This window comes from Bactrocera tryoni, chromosome 2, assembly GCF_016617805.1.
Source record: "Bactrocera tryoni isolate S06 chromosome 2, CSIRO_BtryS06_freeze2, whole genome shotgun sequence".
NCBI lineage: Eukaryota > Metazoa > Arthropoda > Insecta > Diptera > Tephritidae > Bactrocera > Bactrocera tryoni.
The window spans coordinates 14,558,465-14,575,172 of NC_052500.1; the positions used below are offsets into that span (position 1 = coordinate 14,558,465).

Genomic DNA, 16,708 nt, shown 5'->3' on the forward strand with positions numbered 1-16,708 from the left:
ATAAATATAAAAAAATAACGTTAAATTCGGTTGTACGAAACCATAATACACTTCAGAAATAAAAAGTTTTGGATTTTAAACGTTCGTTTTGTATGACAGCTATATGTTATTATGATCCGATCTGAAAATTTTTTTTCGGAGATTGCAGCATTGCCCTAGGCTGTAATCCTTGTCAAATTTCGTTAAAATATCTCGTCAAATAAAAAATATTTCCTACGAGGACTTGATTAAATTTGTTCAGTTTGTATGACAGCTATATGCTATAGTGGTCCGAACGCAAACATTTGTTCGGAGATTATTCCGTCGACTTGGACAATAATCCATGCCAAATTTTATGAAGATATCTCGTCAAATAAATAAGTTTTTCATACAAGTGCAGGATTTTGATCGCTGAATTTGTATGGTAGCTATATGCTATATTGGTTCGATCTCAACAATTTCTTTGCAGATTGTATCATTGGCCCAGAAAATAAGCCATGCCAAATTTCGTGAAGATATCTCATCAAATTATAAAGATTTCCATACAAGAATTTATTATGTGCAAAATTTCGGGCCGATATCTCAAAAACTGAGTAACTTGTTCGCGTATATACAGTCATTCGTATATGTCTAAATCGACTCAGGCCCTCCTGCTCAACATTTATATATATATTTTATAGGGTATCCGTTCATTTTCCGGGTATTACAAACTTGGGGGGGAAACTTAATATACCCTGTTGAGGGTGTAAAAATGTTTAAAGCAAACTTCCGTTAGCATTTTGAGAAAGTCTTCAAAAAATAACTTTAGAATAATAAAAACAAAATAAGTACAGCTCTCCTGCTTTCGGCTTTTTTAAATAAGAGAGCAACTCATTTTTTATAAACTAAAATAGTTCTAAGCTCACTTTAGTTCTTCTTGTGAAAAAATATTTCCATGTACACTTATTTATATTGTACATATTATATATACTACATATATCGGTACATATGTATGGTTCATGTGCCTATCACCACTCTAATTTTTTTTTTATCTCGAGTCAGCTATAGGCGTATACTTTTAATTTATAAAATTATAATTTAGATTATTTGGTATCATGCGAAAAGCGGGCTACAATACATATGTACATATCAACACTCATTATGAATATAATGTGTGCTTGCCTGCTGCATAGACAAGTGTACAGTGACACCGAAATTCTCAAGTGTGTGGGAACATTTCAGCGATTTGCTCGCACAGTCAAGTATACGCCTTCACGCCCTTGTCGGAAAACTAATTAGTAGTCGTAGAGAATTGCTTTAAAGCAGAGAAAATAATAAAATTTTAAACTGAATAGAAATTCGGGCGCCCAACTTGTCATTATGGTACATAAAATTTGTACAGGCTTTTGCCTTAATATATGTGCATAAATATGTACACATATGTGACCATATTTTTACCAAGTTAATGCGTTACTTGAATACGTAATCATGCAAATTAATCACAATGTGGATATTGGTAGGCAGTGTGCGTTCAAGTAATATGCGCTTCCAGTGCATAATGAATCTGTTTTGTATCGAAATATTGTCAGCGTCTGATTTTCGAATTTGTTTTATATCCAACAACCTTAACAGACCGCTCTCCCCCCCTCCACCTTCTCTATCAGAGAGTAGCACTAAAGAACCAGTGCCACCTCGTATATAAACTTCCAGCATTTTTGCAACGAGTTAAATTAAATGCCCTCACGCGACAAAATTAACTTCTCTTCCACCTCAATTTCCAATATAATTTATAGTTATGCATATTTCTTGTGTGCTGTGAAAAAGAATTGTGGAATTTTGTTTTGGTCCTGTGTGCAAAAAGCGTGTAATTTAAACACACGTGTTCGACAGCTCACTGTGAAATTGCATTAATTTAAGTTTATTATGTTTATTTAAATACATTTTTGAAAAATCATTACATTTATGCCATATACTTAGTAAAAAGCATGTTCACATTATTATTTAAAAAAACATACTTTTAAACACTTCGTTTAATATCTCTATATACATACAGTGTTGGAAAAAATAATAAAAACAGGTTGTCTTCAAATATTTCGTAAATATCTAAAGTAATATTTATTTAAATTTTGTTTTTTTTTTTCAACATAAGATTTTTTTAAATTTTCCGTTAAAAACAATTTTTTTTGCATTTTGAAAGAATAATAGAAACACTTAATACTAATTAAATCTGAATTTTTTTTAATTACATATCTTATTAAAATTCAAATTTAAAAAAATTTTAGTAGTACAAGCTTTATTTGTTGAAAGTGTAGAGCAAACATTTTTTGAAAATGCGGATCACTGATATCTGGCATCGAATTAACCAGATTGGCTTATTATTATTATTTTTAGTGTCCCCCACAGCGATCTAACGGATTTAGGTTAGGGAATTGGGTAGGTCACTCCATTACATAAATTTTTTGGTCCTGCCACCATTTCTAAACAAATTTTGAGGAATGTTTGGGGACATAATCCTACATGAATTTATATTTTAAACAGTGGCGTAGCTACAACTTCGGGCGCCTGGGCCAAGGATGTTCTGCCGCCCCCATTTATCTACCTACCTACAAATTTCATGAGGTGGTTCGAAAAAAAGTGAATTTTTACAAAATATCTTCGATATTAAGTATATAAAATTTAGAAACTAGAAGCCACGCAAATTCTGAAGTTCCAAAATTCTCACAATACGGTTTTTGAGGAATTTGATAGTAAATTTACAAGACATCTTATTAAAAGCTATAAAAAAAAAACCATTTTCGCCCTATTCTTGTACACTTTTGACACAATTGGCAGGAATTTTTGCCGGAATTGGAGTTTTAAAAATCAGCGAAGATCGTTTTGCCGCCCCCAAGACGTTGCGGGCGACGGCCCCGATTTTTTTATGTACGAAACAAAAGCTCATCGAATATTTGGGATTCTGGCTGGTTTCAATTTATTTCCTGCTTATACACATGCACGTGGAAAAATCATAAGTTCGCAAATTTTGTTAAAAAATTGCGAAATCGACTAAAAAGGAGATATTAATATCTATTTCATTTCGTACATAATTACAATTTGGTTTTAAGTACAGGAGTGTATGTTGTTTCTATTATTTTTTCCACAAGTGTATATATGTAGTATTTATATAATAACCATAATTCCGTTTATATTGTAAATATTTACATATAAATTTTGTGTTCCACATTGCCACCTCACCTCATCTCAACGCCGTTGGTGTAGTATATTAACACGTTATTTTTAACACAATCGTTACGTTACGCAGACGATTTTTTGTTCTTTTTTTATTATTGAAAATATCTATGATTCTGACTTTTTATAGCACAGCTATTTGTTTGTGCAAATTGCTCAGGAGCATCTACGTCATTTACAACTGCATACATACATACAAACATATTTACAATTTATTATTTATAAATACATTCACAGCTACATTCAACTTATTGCTGAAATCAACTAAATTTGACAAAAATTCATTATATAGTGAAATATAATATAAATATGCACTATATTAATTGGTTTATATTAGAAAAGCAAAATTAACAAGCAGCGTTTAATAAAAGAATAAATATTTAAGTGCACATACATACACATATACACAAGGCATCATTTTGACTTTGAAAATACATTATTATTGACATTTTTAACTTTCCATCACTTGCATATACTATGTATGTATGTACATATGTACATACTTACATTCACACACGATTTGTTTACAACACGCTCTCCACACAATACCTACATTCATACAAACATACAAATATATGTATGTATGTACCTATCTGCATATGTTTACAATTTGTTTTATAATACATAAACTAATTTAATTATCTCTTCATTAATATTTTCCTTATTTATCTGCCGAGTAAGTGTAGCGTGTGTATCTTTCTTTTCTGTTGTTGTTCTTTACTCCTACTTTATTTTTCACTAGAAGTTTTATGTTCGTTCATTTTCATTTTTTTTTATAATTATTTCCTCCAATTTCAACCTTCTGCAAAACGTATAATTAGCCCAACAAATTAAATTGAATTGAATTACAAGTATGTATGTACTGAAATCTGTGTTAAATGCGAATCGTTCATGCAAACATTTGTTGTGGATTATGAAACGATACGAAAACAAAACAAAACGAAACGAAACGAAATGATGTACTAAATGGGAATTTTCTAATGGTGAAACACGCAATATTTTCGCCTTTATATCACATGGCATGCAATGTAACAACAAAAACAACAACAACTACAACTACATATAATACAACAACAATTTATGTAAATATGCACATGCACACATGACATGTATGCATGCATGCGTGTGTGCGTATGTGCGTTCGAAATGTCAACACAGATTTGGCAGATTTTGACTATGAGACAGCGATTTATTATGGCGATTCAAATGTGAATATTGGCGAGCCATTCTCAATCACATGCATAGTCCCCTTGGCCGAACCCATATTTTGGCTAAAAGATGGCGAGCCAATAACGCGACACAATCTACGCCACGGACGCGATGAGCACTCCTACACGCTGTCGGAGAGTGCCATTGAGGGTGAGTATAACCAAGCTGTGGGTGTTTTAGCAATCAGCAGGCATATTTTTTCGCATACAAATTACTAGTCAAATTAGATGTTGTAGACCGCGAAGCGCCATGCGTGAAAAAAAATTCTAAATAATTTCGGTTTTCTTTTTGCATTAACGTTATTCGGCCGATAGAGTTAACTTTTTTTCATAGATCTAGCAAAGTAGTTAATGACATAAAGTTACTAAAGTGCTCTGAGCAGTGTTTACACGATATGTCTGTACTTTAGTATGTGGTTTCAATGTCCTAAAGGTGAATCAAAAACTAGCGAATACTCCCAGCGTAAAAACAAATCCCTGGAAATGCCAAAAATCCCCACACAATCGCCATTTATAAGCAGTTATGAGCGTTAAAAATAAATTATTTCGCGGTTTTATTGTATTTATACATTTTGCTATATTTTCCTACTGATACATTTTAGTATTTAACTGCTTAAGGGTAAATGCATAACTTTAATAATTGATCGTTAGCAACTCTGCGTTGATTTTTCTAATCTTTTGGTTGTTTAAATAGTACCACCATAAAACATATAAATTAATAAGAAAACATTAAACTTTTAAATTTTACCCATGACCATAGTCTTCGGACTGAAATTCTTTCTGTTGTCATATAAGATTTTCAATATGTTTTTATACAAACTCTCCATTGAAAATCTATAATGAGTTTCGACAGCTGTTTCAAGCAAATGGCTGTAACTCCTCGGCGGTCTTTATTTTCAGATTCGTATCGTTCATTAATTCGCTCAGAAATTTCTTGCTGTGGATCATTGAAAAATATATGCACCTCCATTTTTATAAGAACTTAATTATACATAAGCCTCGATTTTAATTCTTACCGAACAGTTACTTTTTGATTCACCTGGCACACATTTCCATTTATTTTCTTAGCGAATAAAAATATACCAGCGTAGTTTCTAATTGGGTTTTATATATATTAATGAATAAATTTTCGTTTTATTTCACCAAACAACCCACTACCCCCCCTACTACTTTTTGATTTAGTTGTATTCTGTTCTGATAGTTCGGCATAGTTTTAAAAAGAATTTGTGTCTTTGAGTTAGCTGAAACAAAATTGTAGAAAGCAATATCAATAGCAAATTTAAATCTTTATCTAAAACTCCAACTTTCCACTCTCAAGGTGAGAAACACAAAATCGAGGCGCATCTTTCCGTGCGTCACGCGCTTAAGGTGCACGAGGGTCAGTATAAGTGCAACAATTTGCACACAAGCTACCATATGTTGCACGTACGCAGCGCCAATGAAGCGCCAACACACCCACAAACATATACACCATTTGTGGTAACAGCGGGTGGCGTCGGCGGCGGCGGTGACGGTGACGGTGGCCATCTTTCAACGCTCTCGGCATACGAAACGATACACGATCTGACACCCAGTTCGGCTGATGATATTTTCACACGCATATGGGAGCCGCATATGGAGGTGGACGTTTCGCCGGCTATGCCACTGCCAACACAAACTACCACAACAACAACACACCGGCGACAACATCATCACCATCATCAACAGCAACAGCAGCAGCAGCAACAACAAAGGCCCCAACCTAAAACAACGAAACTGGATGAGCAACACAAATTGATTTATATAAACGCCACAAACTTCGATGGTAATCCATCCTTAACGCTGCCGGATAGCAGCAGCGAAGGCGCCAGCATTGGCAGTGAACTGGACACAGGCCTTATCAATCTGGAGTATATAACGCCGCCAAAAAAATATGGCGAAATAACAACGGCGCCTAGTCGCGGTTACGGTGGTAGTGGTGGCGGTGTCGATGGTGGTGGCGGTGCTAACGCCAAATATCCACCGATGCCGAACTTCCCACCACCACGCACAACAATGCTGTCCACAACTGTAGCGCCAGTCGCGCAATTTTTCACACCTCCACATCATCATTTGGAGCACCACGGTCACGGGATCACTGCCAGCAATAGCAATAACATGTATAACAATCCTTTAACAACACACGGCTATCAATTGGTTGAAACACAATCCACATTTCCGCTGCAAACAGCTGCGCCAAATTATCAGCAACCGACACAAATGTTTACGCCACAACAAATTGGCAGTAGTGGTGTGCAAACGTTGACACCAATGGATGTTTACCAGCAACAACAGCAACAGCAACATCAACAGCAGCGCAATCAACTGCAAACCTATCCACCGCATCAGTTTATAAATCAGCAGCAGCAGCAACGACACCCTATATCTGGTGTGACCGCGGTTACGGCGGGCGGCGTCATGTCGCTCCCCACAGCTTTGTCGCCACAACCCACTCCCATGGCACAAGTGCCAATCCGCAAGGGTGAGCCTTAACCATTTAGCTTTTATCGCTAAAGAACAAAAATAAAAAAAATAAATAAAAAACAAAAATATATAAGTATATAAAAACAAGTTTGAATAAAACTCAGTTAAATGAACGCATCAACGCATTTCAGTCTCAGTCTTCACTTGCTTTCACAAACGTCATCACAACCCCCACCACCACTACCACTACCAAACAGTGCCATCTCTTCGCCCATCGTTCAGTGACCATGGATACGAATTTGAAATTGGTTTTCATCCTTAACACTTTCGTTTTATTCTTTCAACTTTTATATGTATTTAAATTTCTAGATTTTTAATGTGGTTGTTTCTGTATATGCTTTATAAGCCGTTAATTTTTCTTTTTCCTTCGCTATATTGCTTGTGCCTCTATTTTAATTTAATTATAACGCAAACTTACTCTTTCTGATTATCACTCGATTGTTATGAAAACTTAGCAATATTTTAATATTTAGGCAAATAGCATTACGATCATATATCGCAGTTTATTATTAACTTTCAAAATAGCGTATAAAAGCTTTGTAATTATTCGTATAAACATTTGCTTTGCTTAAAACAGACAGTTGTAGAAAATTTGAAAAAAATTATTAATAATTTTATTTGTGTATAAACACTTAAACGATCTCTATTTCAAGTTTCCCGATATACCGATATTTGTATTGAACTTTATAATCTAGTTACCTTAGCCCAAAGGTATTAGAAGCATTACCGATCAAGCGCGAAACATTGATGTCTACTTAAAGCGCTTAAAAAAACAACAACACTCATTTTATAAATGAACTCAACTTAACCAATACAAAATTCACCATGCTGAAATACATACTAACTGTATATTTATATATATTTTAACTGGATCCGTGCTATTAAATATCAAAGAAGCTTATATTCTTACTCGATCCATTTTTTTTGTTCTTCGATCAATAAATGAAAAGTTTTGTTATTGACAACAACAAATGTCCAGTTGCAATATTTATAAAATTTTAAAAAATTATAGTTCATTTGTTGTATATTCTACAAAATCAACATGATCAACAATCAGCAATTTTTCTTCAACAGAGTCGTACCGGCACCAAATACAACTTGTCTAGAGTTCTGAAGCAAAAAGTTGCAAATAACACTATAGCCTGTACTAACTCGTTACTACAGTGAAATCTTATATAAGTGGAAACTGGCGAGACCAGCCATTTTGTCCGGTTAAAAGAATCGTCCGCTTAATAGATTGTCTTTAATGCACGTTAAAAGATGTTTGGACCGGCTATTGTACACGGTTAAAGGAGCTCTCCGCTTAATAGAGCGCTTGTTTAATAAAAATTTCACTGTAATAGTATTTTCATTAAACAAAATGCCAACATTTTCCGCGCCACGCATCCTTAGTTGATATCATTAGAATATTGATTGCTAGACGAGGAATGCGGCGTGACCTTAGGTCTATTCTGCCTTCTCCTAAATTACAAAGACTCACCTAGCCCCAACATATTGACCATTAGAATATGTTACGGACCCAATATATCTACTCAGAACAATATTATATTTCCTTTTGAGGTTAGCACTAATTTACGGTTGAAACAAAACTTAACCGAAATGTGCTTCACAACTAATAGGCAAAGTTGCACCACCACAACCACCGAGCCGCAACTATTTACACAATTACTAGCTGGTGCCATCAATTGCATGATTAATCGCATACTAATGCGCACAGCTTTGATTAGCCAAAACTATTTAAACAAAATGAAAGTTTATACCCTAATTTTATCACTGACGCCACAAAGTAAAGAAATACTGTCCAAAAACCAAAGCAAAATGTTGACGAATAAACATAAAAAGAATTTCCGAAGTTATATGATTTCAGCTCAAGTTTGAAACAATAAAAGAGTCTTTAAAATTTTGACTTCATGCCGTTATATACAACTATATACATACTTTCACAAATACTTTGTACATAATTTTACATATACACTTGTTGTTACGTATTTATTAGCACCCATTTATACTCAACTTATTCAATAAACTCGAAAATGATATCATCACCATCACCACTATGACATAATGGCGACATACAACAACAGCAATTGCAAGCACAATGCTTACTCATGTTGCATATGTACGTATGTAATGCGAATAGTGTACCAAAAACATCAATATTTATACATAAATACATACATATTTACATACATAAGTATTTGCAAATATCTACATATGTACGTTATAGTATATAGTACAGCACAGATTCATAGGCCAAGTGTAAAACTCGGTATCATCGCCAAAAAATGCTTTAATTTTTTCGTTTACTATGTACATACATACATATGTACATATGTATGTACTTTCTTTTTATTTTGTCAAAATTAAATTACTTGTGTAGTAGTTGGCGCTATTCGCTTACAGAACACACTTCTTTATTATTACACATTTATTCATGTGATAAAACAATATTTTCATATCAACTACTTTCACACACCGTTCTATAATATCATACCCTTCTCGCCGTATGTATGTAAATGTAGCGTTATTTCGCTTTTATTATGTTTTTCCAATACTATTATGTGTAAGATAAAATATTTCTTAAAATACCTTGTACTATTTTATATATTTGCTAGTGCGATTTTATTTTATATTTCAACCGTTTAATTATACTTATGTATATATGGTAATTATTTTGTTTTCTAAGCAAACTACTTATGTATAAAGATAATTTTAATTTATTATTATTATTGTTTTTTATTTTATTTTATTTATAAATCATAACATTTTCTAAGTGAAAATAAAAATTTTAGCACAACATTAAATTCATTAATCATCAATGAGTTTATGATATATTTATGGATATTTAATGGAAACCCATAATTTATAACTTTTTGTATATACATATATACATACATATGTACATACACACGTATGCAGTTAAATTTATCAATATTTTCATATTCGAACAATTCTTTTACAGATACTGAATTTTTGGTGCCAAACTACGATAATGCAGAACATCAGTTAAAAGTATATGAAATCAGATCACCTCTAGTACTTAGCTGTAACATAACCAAAGCTGGTGATTATGTGCTGAAATGGTAAGTCGAAAGCTTAAAAGCGTTTGTTGTTTGCTTGCCCTCAAATCGTTATCCTTAATTCGTTTGCCATGGTCGTCATCAAAAAAGGGGTCTCTCATCCGAGATAGTTTAAACTTTCACAGCGTCATTGGGGACGCTTTTACGTGGCGGGTCCCAAACCCAGCGCACAACCCTGTGGAGGGGATGTTTCGCCTTCTCACTTTAGCTCGCCTTTTCACTTTAGCTAGCCTTCAAACGGATATTAGGCTACCCAGAGGATACTTGGTCTAGGACCGGAAGTAGTGAGCTGCTTGAGCCATATGTAAAAGAATAGTTTCTGGCCACTCCCAAGTGAATGGCGATCAGAAAACTTTCCTCACTTGTGTGAACTTCTACACATGACTCCATCCTTACATGGGTTTCCTCGGGTAAAAAACAGCCGATTTTCAACAACTTTTTTTTTATTTGCGATGCCATTTCCGGCGATCCATCGGTAAAAAGTTGCAACCGCGTTGGCAAGATAACTTCTTACGGGATCATCTAAAGTGAAAAAAATACGTGTTTTGGTTAAAACTTTAACTTAGAACTTTAACAAGGGAAAAAAACTGAAAATTACATTTTTGGCAGACATTTTTACAAAAAAATGAAAATTTCGCGACTTTTTTTTTCAAATAACTCTGAAACTATTACTCATATTAACTTGAAACTTAGGAAAATATTCTAAAGGTGTTGTAGACTTTAATAAGACAATAAAAAATTCATTTTTTTGAAACCTGTAAACCTTTAAAAATTATACTATAACAAGAAAAAACGTTAACTTAAACTATAATGCCCGTCATAGGTGCCTTTCTTTAGCATAAAAGATTATGAAGAGATCCTTTCTTGATTTTGATCGCTGAATTCAAATGGCAGCTGTATGCTATAACATCGGAATAATTTATTCTTAGATTGTATTGGTGTCTGAGATAATAATGGATGTCAAATTTCGTGGCGATACCTTACCAAATTAAAAAGTTATTCAAACAAGGATTTGAATTTGATCGGTCAATTTGTATACCAGCTATATGTTATAGTTGTCCGAACTGAACAATTTCTTCGGAGATTATAGCTTTCCTTCCTATAGATTTCCTTTATTCCGATCGCTCGGTTTATATGGCAGCTATGCTATATTAAACCGATATCGGCGATTCCGACAAAAGATCAGCTTCTTGACGAGAAAAGTGCATGTACAAAGTTTCAGGGCGTTATCTCAAAAACTGAGGGACTAGTTTGCGTATATACAGTGAGACAGACGGACATGGATAAAACGACTCAACTCGTGACACCTATCATTTAGATATGTATATATTTTATAGGGTCTTTGACGTTTCCTTTTGGGTGTCACAAACATCGTGACAAACTTGTAGTGGTTGTAACGGGTACCTAAATTATAAAAATAGACTGTTCAAGGTATTAAAATGCGTTAACGTTCTTGGCAACTCATTTTCATCGGCGAACTGGCAATCAATATACCAAAAACGATCAAATTTGACCCGGACTGATCTGTTAAAACTGCGCGCGCAACAGCTACGTTTTTTCCCTAGATTAGTACAACTTTTTTTGTTTTTATGTGAAGTTTCATCTCCATATGTCAATTAATGTCTGTTTGACAGCTGTTTATTTACGTTCGCATCGTCTGTGGCGATCTTGAATGCATTATGCATTATTGATCTATGTATGTAATTTTGTTTTCGTATTCCTCCAACATTATGTTAAATTCACCACTAACCATGTGAAGAGTTTATGAAACTTACTATATTTATGTTCAAGCAAGTTCTAAAATATTTGTTTTGATTAGTATATCCACAGAAGAGTTTAAAACCCAAGAGTGTGTCGGGGTTATGTTTATAAAGTGCCGACCAATTTGAGATCACATTTAATCTGGAAATATGAGTTTCAAATTTCTAGTTAAAGCAGGAAGATAGTACTACAAAACGTGAAATTTAACCATTTTTGAAAATTGGAATTTCACCATCCAAAAAATTGTGTGGTGAGTTCATTAAAAACGAAAACTTAGTACAAAATTCAACTTCTGCATAACCTACAATATGGTTCCACTTTGTTAAGGAATTATACCTTACACATCGCCAAAAAGACAAAAACTGTTCTATGCGTGGCTCACGAGCCTACCAGACTAAACTTACCTAACCTATACTCAATACTATAGTCACACTGACTCAATGAAAAAACGTTTATTTTTCTCTATATTTATTCGAGTTTTATCAGAAAAATATGTGAAGTTTTTTTTAGCATTATTATAATTTTATCAAAATATACGTAGATATAGAAACACCGTAGACAATCTTACATAGAGTGGCGAGACACATCAAAATACATAATTTCAAATAATTCATTGATTAGTTTTTTTTTACCTTTTTTTCTTTGTCAAAAATGGTTTAACGACGACGTCGACGTCGGGAGCCGCGTCGGCTCCGACTGCGACTACGACTTGCCCGTCTTCTGCGCCGCCTACCGCCACGATCCTCCATTTCGCCAGTTTCCTTTATATCATCCTTGTTAGTTTCCACTTCCGGATCACTGCCCTCCCCTCCGGCAATAGTGTCCAAGTCAACAGGTGCCGCATAATATTTACGATTGGCGCGTTGTATGTAGCCATAACGTACGCCTCCATTTAACGTCTCTTGCACCGATTCTTTGACGTCATTGGGATGAACCTGCAACACAAGTTTAGCTCATCAGCACAGAATAAATAAAAACAGTTATGAGTCTACTTACGCCAGCTGTGTCGGCGATATGTGTTACGATTTTCATAACCGTTGCGGGCTCCTCCAGCGTTTGCAACGCTTGCAAAATTAATTGCCCATTTTGATTGGCCATAGCACATTCGATTCGAAATCCCGAATTACCACTGTCGTTTGTTTGTTTTTGTGTTAATCGGTTTTAACAAAATTTTAGCCAATGCAAAAGAATTTTGTGAAAATTTTTTACCACAGCTTTCGATGTGAACGAAAAATTTATATCTTTTGCTCTATTTTATATATGAAAAAGAAAAATCGTTTTGAATATGATGAATTTTTTTTTCTGAAGTTTTCTGAAATATCGCATACAGTTTACTCGATTCTGCCTTAAGACTTGTAACAGCAATTTATTTTGGTCCAAGTGTTTATGCATGTATGTACATGTATATACATATGTACGTACATATATGTATATACTACTTTCTTTATATAGCATTTATGCCAGCCAGTAAATTTGTATTTTTGTAAATACTAGCATTTGATTTCTGCTAACATCGTTTCATGTTTATTTTCTTCCTAGGGAAAAGAACGGTACGGATGTTGCGAAAGTCAAAGAGCTTGCAGGTCGTTATAGAATTATTGCGGCCGAAAGAAAGTTCATTATTGACCGAACAGATATTGCCGATGATGGTCTCTACAGTTGTGTAGCCGATGATCAGAAGAAAGAAATTAATGTAGTTGGTGAGTATAATGCTATGTATATATGTACATACGTTAAAACAAAAAACGACCCGGAAATTGTAAATAAGACGCATAATATTTAATTATTAATCAATATTTATTTTGACGCCTTCAAAGTAATCCCAATCAGATGTTATACAAGTACACTTATGCCAACGATTTTGCCAGTCCTCGAAACACTTTTCATAAGCACTTTTTGGGATGGCCTTCAGCTCCTTTGGGTGAATTTTATTTTATCTCTTCGATTGACTGAAATCTGGTGAATACGGTGCTTGTTCGTTGGTATTCATTGCGTTTTTGGCTTGAAAATCGGTCATAATCGTACTCTTATCGAAAATCTGCTTTATCGGGACGAGTCGAGCAAGAACGCGTTTCATATCCAAAATATTCACCAAAAACAATTGCCAGACGATTTTCAAGCACCACATCATTCAATTTTTTCATCAGTTGAAGACTCGAAAATCGTCCAGTACGAGGCATGTCTTCAACAATCTCTCGACCGTCTTTGAAGGTTTTGTACCACTTGTAGGCTTGTGTTTTTGAAGCACCGTAAGTCTTTTCCAATATTCGCAACGATTCCGTACACACAATATTCAGTCCTGTCAACTAAGAAAATTTTTTTTTTTTAAATATCATTTACCCGCGGAATTTAATTACAATTTCCGGGTGCTTTTTTGTGCCAATGTATGTATGTATATGGAGCTGACCTACGACAGTTTTTGTATGCGGTTAGCATTAAAAATGTCAATAAACTGCATTTCTTCATTAATATGTTTTATTATTTTTCGTTCTGTAGCTCGCGTTGTTGTACGAGTGCCTTCGAATACCGGTGTTGTAGAGGGTGAGAAATTGTCAATTGTCTGTACATCTGTTGGTACAGACCCACAATTGTCCTGGATGATTGGTATGTTGTGGCTGCAGCAGTAAAATTTTTTTTTTTTTATTTGTATATATGTTTCATATTAAATTTATACGCAGGCAATTTGACAATCTCAAACAGCACAGGTCGTTATATGTTGAAACCCGATGATAATCAAGTGAAAAACGCAATTTTGTCTGTTGAAAACATCAGCCTGGATGATAGAGGCGAATATAAATGCATTGGACACAACGACGCCAATGAGTATGCCGGCTACGCTGATGCTAGTGATGCATCATTTGTTCGTGTTAAGGGTGTGTACCGTTCCCTTTAATGTTATTTGTATACATAATTATATGAGAATTTTTCTGCTCTGTTTTGCTGCATAGGCAAACTCGCCGCCTTGTGGCCTTTCCTGGGTATCTGCGCCGAAGTTCTGATCCTCTGTGCGATCATTCTCATCTACGAAAAGCGACGCAACAAGAGTGAATTGGAAGAAAGCGACACAGATCCACAAGATCAGTAAGTTTTGTAGAAAGCACAGCAACCACAGTTATACCAGCTACCATCAAAACAACCCACACACATACATACAAGTATAAACAGACATGTAGTTGAGATAAGTGTTACAACAGCATTAAGCAATTAACTCTACATGTATGTAGAACAACAGACAGTTAGTGGAGTAAAGTTTTTGTTTTTTTTTTATTAATTCACAACACAGCAAACAAGAAAACACACACAGTTTACGCTACCATTTATGAGTTGAAACACACACACACAAACAAACTAAAAATAAAATAACAGATCTTAAGTTTATCCAAAACGAAGGCAGGAAACCCCGTACAGTTATACGCAGCATATACTTATGTACTTTATAATTGTAAAATATAATAAACGGACACTCAGACGCAACAAAAAACAAGACAACAACAAAGCAAAACAAAACAATGGACATATGGAAAATGTCGTTTGTCACAAAAGCAAAATATATTTGGTTCTATTTCATAATTTCGTAGGTTTTTGTTTTTGTTTGTTTTTTTTTTTTTTTTTTTTTGTTAAACGCTAAAATGTCGCTTGTCGATTACAAAACGACGAAAAGCGTTAACGATAATCAAGGCGTTAGTTTATAAGCCTAAAGTTACAAGTTGCGTAAAAAACGTTTAGATTGCTCTATTCTACTCGTTCAGTTCTAAAAACTGCAAATAGCTAGTAAAAGTGGTTATGTACTATATTTCTTTTGTGAGAGGCGTACATGTTTTCGTGTGTAAACTTAAAAACAAGACGTTGAGGGAGTACCAAAACAATTTAAACGTTATATAATATGAAACTTAGCGAAAAGAAGAAGAGGAAAAAAATTAGTTAACAAATTGAAAACTGATTTACTTAATTGTAAATTAATTGTATAATAAAATTATGTAATTTCCGCAATGCAAAAATTGCATGAATTTTTTTCTTTTTGATACGTACAAAAAGAAAGAGATAGTAATAACATCTTAAGTTCTTTAAAATCTAAGTTAAAACCAACAGCCAAACAAATACACTTATAAACAGAAGTCATTGACACAAGTACTATACTATATACATACATATTAATTACACATTTTGCAGTTGAAAAGAGACTTAATACATTGACGATTGTTGTCAGTCTAAAACAATTATGTTTATATTGTTTGAAAAACAAAATTTTGAAAAATATCTCAAAAATATTGAAATTTTTTTCTAAAATTTTCTTTTTGATTTTTGTTTTTGTTTTTTTTTTTTTGTTATAATACGTATCACAACATTTGTTAGTATAAATACATGGTAAAAAGAAACGAAGAAATTATACACAAATGTATTGCTGTAGTCGGTATATATTTCTTTACAATTTTGTTTTGTGCCTAATTTACTTTTGTGTAATTAGTTTCGTAATAAATCATTTATTTTTATTTAATGCTGTTAAATTTCGGCCATGTAGTTGCGTTTTTCATACTTTATAGCGTATTTTTTTGTAATATTTTAGAAAGTTCATAATTTTCTATGCATACATATGACTTTTGTTTGTTTTTGTAATGCAGTAGTAAATGTAGAATGAAAATAATAATGCAAAATACAATAAATATAATGAAAGAGTGTTAATTTTTTTTAAGTACTTATCGCTTAATTTTTAAAACACGTTTACACTTTAATGATTATTGTTTTCTAAATAAATGTATACCAACGTAATGAAAATACATAGAGTTACAGTGCTGTAGCAAACATATGCAGTCAAGGCAACGGTGAACTAAAATAACTGGCAGAAACGCCGCTTATGCGCGCTTGAAATATATTTATTGTTGTTGTGCATATGTTGCTATTGCAGAGCTGACAAGGAAGAAAAGTTACGAAAGAAACACGAGAAATGTCGTTTGAGCATTTTCATGCTTGAGT

The 16,708-nt window shown here is 33.7% G+C and overlaps 2 protein-coding genes across 3 annotated transcripts; one reads left to right on the forward strand and one right to left on the reverse strand.

Moving 5' to 3' along the window:
* The first annotated feature begins 4,304 nt into the window (after positions 1 to 4,304).
* On the forward strand, positions 4,305 to 15,954 carry LOC120767946. 2 transcript variants are annotated; one of them, XM_040094332.1, is made up of 8 exons: positions 4,305 to 4,545; positions 5,713 to 6,894; positions 9,859 to 9,979; positions 13,277 to 13,437; positions 14,234 to 14,341; positions 14,416 to 14,610; positions 14,686 to 14,863; positions 14,907 to 15,954. In XM_040094332.1, exons 1-7 carry the CDS (start codon positions 4,320 to 4,322, stop codon positions 14,820 to 14,822), a joined length of 2,130 nt encoding a protein of 709 aa, XP_039950266.1. In that variant the 5' UTR covers positions 4,305 to 4,319; the 3' UTR covers positions 14,823 to 14,863; positions 14,907 to 15,954. The 2 variants fall into 2 exon arrangements, with proteins under 2 accessions (XP_039950266.1, XP_039950265.1); XM_040094331.1 differs by having other exon boundaries at positions 14,686 to 15,954.
* On the reverse strand, positions 12,369 to 13,021 carry LOC120767947. Its single transcript, XM_040094333.1, has 2 exons — positions 12,734 to 13,021; positions 12,369 to 12,672 (listed from the first exon to the last, which is right to left on the reverse strand). Exons 1-2 carry the CDS (start codon positions 12,833 to 12,835, stop codon positions 12,394 to 12,396), a joined length of 381 nt encoding a protein of 126 aa, XP_039950267.1. The 5' UTR covers positions 12,836 to 13,021; the 3' UTR covers positions 12,369 to 12,393.
* Positions 15,955 to 16,708: the final 754 nt, after the last annotated feature.

Bases quoted from the DNA above. Each gene is read 5' to 3' on its own strand.
- LOC120767946 (XM_040094331.1), top strand. From the start codon at position 4,320: ATGTGCGTTCGAAATGTCAACACAGATTTGGCAGATTTTGACTATGAG. The intron at 14,342-14,415 runs GTATGTTGTGGC...ATTTATACGCAG, and splicing joins ACAATTGTCCTGGATGATTG to GCAATTTGACAATCTCAAAC. The intron at 14,611-14,685 runs GTGTGTACCGTT...TTTGCTGCATAG, and splicing joins ATCATTTGTTCGTGTTAAGG to GCAAACTCGCCGCCTTGTGG.
- LOC120767947 (XM_040094333.1), bottom strand. From the start codon at position 12,835: ATGGCCAATCAAAATGGGCAATTAATTTTGCAAGCGTTGCAAACGCTG. The intron at 12,673-12,733 runs GTAAGTAGACTC...CTTGTGTTGCAG, and splicing joins ATATCGCCGACACAGCTGGC to GTTCATCCCAATGACGTCAA.